The sequence below is a fragment of the Misgurnus anguillicaudatus genome, chromosome 25, assembly GCF_027580225.2.
Source record: "Misgurnus anguillicaudatus chromosome 25, ASM2758022v2, whole genome shotgun sequence".
Classification (NCBI taxonomy): domain Eukaryota; kingdom Metazoa; phylum Chordata; class Actinopteri; order Cypriniformes; family Cobitidae; genus Misgurnus; species Misgurnus anguillicaudatus.
Genome location: NC_073361.2, coordinates 6010331 through 6016491, shown reverse-complemented (window position 1 = coordinate 6016491; position 6161 = coordinate 6010331). Strand labels below are relative to the sequence as shown.

Sequence of the window (6161 nt, the reverse complement as noted above, 5' to 3'; positions counted from 1 at the left end):
TAAACTATTAACATAAAATACAAAAAAATACATATTTATTTAATGAATAGAAAATTGGCTACATACTTTGCAAAAATTATGGAGTCAATATTTTAAGCCATATTGTCATTCTTGTTACGTTTCATGTCAATTAAACATTAAAACCCAAACTAAAATACCATGTCTATATGGACCAAAATGATTAAAAGACAGAATTAATTGGATAGATAAAAGATAAAAGAAATTTAAATATTACATAAACATTATAGTCAGCAAATATTATAATATTTCATAATGTGGGTTAACTTTAGTGCACTCAGATTATAACAGCCAACATTATTTACAATATTATCTGAAATGTAGTAATTATTTGCAAAATGTCGAAGTACATAATTATCATATTTACATTATAGTAACAACGGAAACATAAAGGATACATATATCCAAAATCTAAAAGTACCATTTACATATACAATCATCTGTAATAACCACAATATGAAGGGAAAGGTGTAATTGCATGCTGCTATTGCTGGTTTCATTACAAGAATATGTGGTTTTATTACATTTTGTCAGCTGACAGTATTAGCTGAAAGTCAGTCATATTTGGTTTTAATAGACAAATATAAAGAAAGATGTCTAACTTATTCATCAAAGCATCCATTGAAACTAGTAGGTTAAGGGAGATATAAATAAAAACTTATTCTGTATATAAAGGTCAGTTCTAAGATATGACAAAGTTATCATTCAAGTCATCATATAATATCAGGTGCATTCAGTACAAAGGACATGTTTAACTGACCGCATGAGTCAACAGCAAAGTATTTACAGAATACATTGATTCAAAGTCTTTGGGAAATGTCAGGTCTCTGGTCAGAGGATTAGGGCTGGGTTATGAGTTTTTGTCGCTGTGAGGTCTTCCTCAGTATTTTCCTATAGTCATAGGGGTTGTCTTCACTTTGACTCTCTGTAGAGGGCATTCGAGAAAGCGAGTGTCTGCAGAAAGAGATAAAGCATGACTTCACAAGGAAACAAAGACAAGCATATATTGCAACAGGAAAGAAAAGATGGTGTTTTGTTTATTTCTTGATAACTGCATCTTAATCACATTTATCAGTATATTGCAATATAAGGTCATTGTCTAGAGTTTCAGTGTCAGTGTTTAATGTTCTCATACCTCTTCTCTTTAGCAATATCAGACTTAGGGGTATCAGACAGTGATCTCTCAGAAGAACTCCTTTCTCTGGAAGGCCTCTGTCTGCTTGACCGGCGTCTGTCACTCGGCAAGGAGCTTGTGGCTTTGCTGCTGGACAAATCCTGGTAGTACTGATCATCATCGTCCAGCCTTTTAGGGCTAATGTTAACAGAAAGAACATTCATTTGTAACTGAGCTTCCCAAGGGGAAAAATGGGAATATCCCTTTAACTAATTAGATGTACATCTTTGTTACAAAAAACCATGATTGCCTTCAGCCAGTGCTTATTGCTCCTAATCATAAATATATTGTTTTCACAGCAGATGCCCCATTAAACATTGTTAAGTAACCCATATGTGGCTGTTTTGTAGGATGTAAGCGTCGACCTGCAGGCTCTTCTCCAGTGACGGAATCAAATGGAAAATTGCTTTCAGTGGACTTTACTCATTGTCAGCAGAGTTATGTAATGAAAACAGCAATCGTTGAAAGCGATGAATCCAAAGGGCCTGCGGTCTGTGTGCCAGACCTCCGATGCAATTACTCAATCCTACTGGTGCACTTCTCTCTCTCTTTCTCTCATATTTTTTCCTTCTTTTCTTTTTACTTCACTTGATCATTTTGCAATGAGGCTATTTGGTTTTTTAAAGGACTAGTCTATTTTCTTTAAAAAAAATCCAGATAATTTACTCACCAAACATGTCATTCAAAATGTTGATGTCTTTCTTTGTTCAGTCGAGAATAATTTTTTTTAACGAAAACATTCATGGATTTTTCTCATTTTAATGGACTTTAATGGACCCCAACACTTAACAATTTTAATGCAGTTTAAATTGCAGCCTCAAAGGAGTCTAAACGATCCGAAACGAGGCATAAGGGTCTTATCTAGCGAAACGATTGTTCGATACGTCATCCGTGACCTCTTGAAGTGATGACGTATTGCGTGAGACCGCGCTGGCGCGTCACACGACTGGAGGAAGCGTTTTGTTAGATAAGACGCTTATGCATTGTTTGAGATCGTCTAGAGTCTTTTGAAACTGCAATTTTAAACTGCATTAAAACTGTTAAGTGTTGGGGTCCATTAAAGTCCATTAAAATGAAAAAATCCTGGAATGTTTTCCTCAAAAACATAATTTCTACTTGACTGAACAAAGAAAGACATCAACATTTTGGATGACATGGTGGTGAGTAAATTATCTGGATTTTTTTAAAGAAAATGGACTAATCCTTTAATGTAATGTTCTTCAGATGGTTAAATAAAGTGTGTTAAAAGTCAAAGTCTCTCTCTCTTTTTCTCTCTGTGTGTGTGTTTCACTCTCATTTAAAAATCTTATAGATCTTAACGTCAAGTTCATTTTCTGTGGTGGCTTAAACATTTTTTTGGGAGATTGAACTATGTGATAGATACACAGCCCTGGGAAAGAAACATCCTCCTCTCTGCTCTATCTCTCCAGACTCCTGGCACATTTGTACCACAACAACTTCATTACCTGTGTGTCCTAAGTTTACCCTTTCCCCAGGACTCCTAACTCCTTTTCTCTCTTTACTGCCATTATATATTTTATCAAGCAGAGTTCTCAGAGATTGTGTGTCAGAGATTTGTGTCCCACTGACCCTCGCTCTCTTCACGTGAAATTACATTTACAGCCCATTGTACTGCATATTTGTTGTACATTTGTTACATGACAGTAATCTTGCATTATACTACTGTGTGAACTGAAATGGTTGCATTACTGAAAAAAACAGCCAATAATTTGCCTAGGTTTAAATTAACAAATATGAACATTATTTAATAGTAACGTCATCCAAAAGGTTTCTGAGGTGGAGCGATGTATTACATATTTAGGATTTATTACAAGCATAAAATTGGTTTTATCTGGAATAAACTGCTGCTGTTCAACCCTAAATGTACCCTACCCCCCCCACACACACACACACATATAAAGCATTCAGCACTTCTGAATGTCTCACGGCTATTTGTCATTGGCCGGCTGATGTCATCTCCTGTCAGCTGCATTCACGGAGGTCCAGATTCATGTTCACACACATTATACAGTATATATCACACTGGTCTCAATTTCTATAGCTCATATCTTATAATAAACGATCATCAGTATTACACATAACACTACCTGTGGATTTGATAGTGACAGAGTTTTGTAAGCAATTAACATAGTAAGCTAAAATGATGCCTGGGAATATGATTTATAATTATGATCTGTCTTCAGATATTGTTACTTTATTAAATTGTTTTTATTATTTGTGGGAAAAGAACTTTAATGTTTGCCTTTATCTTTGTAATACAGTATGTAGCCTTAAAATATATTTTAATTCCACAATCTCTCATCAGAGTACTGGTAATGAAGATTGAATCTTTTTTCCATTCTCTTTTGATGGGTAAAATAAAAGTCCCACACTTTCCTGTTTTATTACAGTTTTGTTACAGTTTTACTTTTGTATATATCAGAAACAATTTGTTGCAAATTGTATTTAATTGTGTCTTTAACATGAAATGTTTAGTGTTTAATTCTTAGTTTTGTTATGACTTAAAATGCTTATTCTCTTAACTCTTTGTATTGGTAATTTGTGTTTGATCTTCAGATTTCTTTTTGTATTGCTTTGGCTATGCTCTGAACAGTACTAGCATACAGCTTTATCCACTGCAGTCGAGACAATGCCGATCAATTAAGATATTAATTCAACCACAATTTCAATAAATGCTCAGAAAATATAAAACCACATTTTCAAAATGATAATTAGACTGCACTTGCTAAATAACGATCCACACACTCTTTTTTTAATCACTATAAAACCAAGAAGTCTCATTAGACATGCTGTTTCGATTCCCTTGTTAATGTGATGTCACACTGATAAAGCCCCACCCAAAGCCTCTGACTGAGAGTCCTGCATTACCATAGTTTCCGCCCTCAGAGATTTCTACGCTGTTCGCCGTATCTCAATAGTGAGATACTATTGTCTGAGACTGTATTCACAAGGATCAAATCTATTTTAATCTATTTTAATGTCTCTTTCAGTAAAATTAGTGAGAAGCAGAACCTCATTTGGATTTAACGGTACAGACACTAACACAACACATTTTTGCTTTCACCCAAATAGGGGCACGTTGGACATACTATAATAAATGATCTGTGATGTATTTTGAGATGACACTTTAATCTGAAAATACTGCACTGTTATAAGTGCTTACCTCTGTTTTCTTGATCTCCTCTTATCATCCTTAACAGACCTCTAGAAAAGAAAGAGAATAAGAGAAGATCATTAGATTTAAATCACAGCTAATCCTCAAGTGTGTGCTATTGATGATGTTAACTCACATGAATGAGTGTGTAGTACGTGGAGTCTTCTGGTGTGTTCAGGGTCTTGGGTTGCTGGGTTCTGCGAGACGTTCGTGCCTGCTTTGTGTCTGCTCCTGAGTGGTTTAAACACACATCACACAAGTTGAAAGAGAAAATACCAACTTGGTGAAATGTGGTGAAAAATACCAGCCCGGTCACTTTGAAGAGCAGACTGACAGACAGTACTGCATTACTATAGGGGCAGGGCTGTGATGTCACATTTGTGCACAATTGGTACACTCTATGTGAAGCTGAACATCATTGCCACCTTATTGTTAAGTGAAATGTTAAGTGATAATGCAGCAACAAAAATGTGTTTATAAGATTGTGGTGGCAAATAACCTTATTATATTCGTTTAATCGAATAAGTCAAATAAAACAACTACAAGTGTTGGCTGGCAAAAAAACATATTTACATAAAAATATGTAAATAATAACCTTTGCTTATAGATTTTGGGTATATGAGAGTAATAGGAAGCCGGTAAGTTTTAATTACAGGCAAAATATTTGCTAGAGGTGACCATCATGTGTACACTTAGCAGTTGACATTGTGAAATTGCCCTTTGTAAAGTGATTTAGTTACTTATTTATCATTAGAAACCCAAAAGAAATGTTTCCCTCCCGTGGTGCCCTTTAAAACACTCCCAAACCCTTTCTAGATATTGTATTACATCTAACATAAAGGTCCCCTGTGTAAATGTTAAAGCAAAAAAATATATATAACAAATAATTCCCTGGTGGGACCCCTATTGCTACAGGCACAGATGAAGGGATTTCTGTATAAGATCTGCACAAAACATCCAGCTGACCTCTGACCTCTCTGTTCTTATCGAATAGGCCGCACCGCATGGTTTAACCCTGGGGCTTCGCTATTTGTAATTATCTACTAACAATCAATCAGAAATGCCCCATTGGTCACACTGTCATCCATACAGACTTACACAGATGCAAAAACATAAAAACTATATAAACCCTAGTGAGATTTCATGTTCTTTATAGCCCACATAGGCAGATACCATCTAAGTGAGCAGTCTAACTTAAATGAAACGTCTTTGGTGACTGATAAAATGCTCTACATGTGGGAAACTCTGAAAAGTGCACAGGAGATGTGACTGAATGAACTGCAATAAGTCTGACATATGTACAATGCTGCAAATACACAAAAAATTAGACCAAATATGTTTATCACATGCTATGGAATGGCATTAATCAATAATTTGTTTTTGTTCATAGAGTCGTTTATACAGTCACAATGCATACTGGGATTGGCTTGCCTAAGAATAATATGTGCAATGATGCCACATGGACTCAAGAATGCTGCCCAGAATTACTATGGATAATACAGTATATTGTTACGATCTCAAAATGTCAAGTTCATCAAGGTCAGAGTTCAATTGTAATGCCTAATGTATCAGAAGTGCATATGATCTCATTAAATATGATCTCACTTGTGACCCTGCCTGTGAAATGTGATTATGAGATTCTTTACATTACAGGTATGTTGCATGATTTTTTTGAGGACACACTTTAGCTTTTTTGGATGTACATTGCATGTAATTATATGCATGTACCATTTACTTGTCTTTATATCATATGTGACACAAAACCATTCATAAGAGTACATTTTTTTTCATTGA

At 35.1% G+C, this 6161-nt stretch overlaps 1 protein-coding gene across 1 annotated transcript in view; it reads right to left on the bottom strand.

Annotated features, from left to right (window-relative positions):
* Window positions 1-31: 31 nt before the first annotated feature.
* Window positions 32-6161, bottom strand: part of myo3a (myosin IIIA) — a 97613-nt gene continuing 91483 nt past the window's right edge. Inside the window, 4 exon segments of the mRNA XM_055182262.2 lie at window positions 32-972; window positions 1154-1330; window positions 4377-4417; window positions 4504-4598. Coding sequence (XP_055038237.2) covers window positions 858-972; window positions 1154-1330; window positions 4377-4417; window positions 4504-4598 — 428 coding nt within the window. The 3' untranslated portion in view covers window positions 32-857.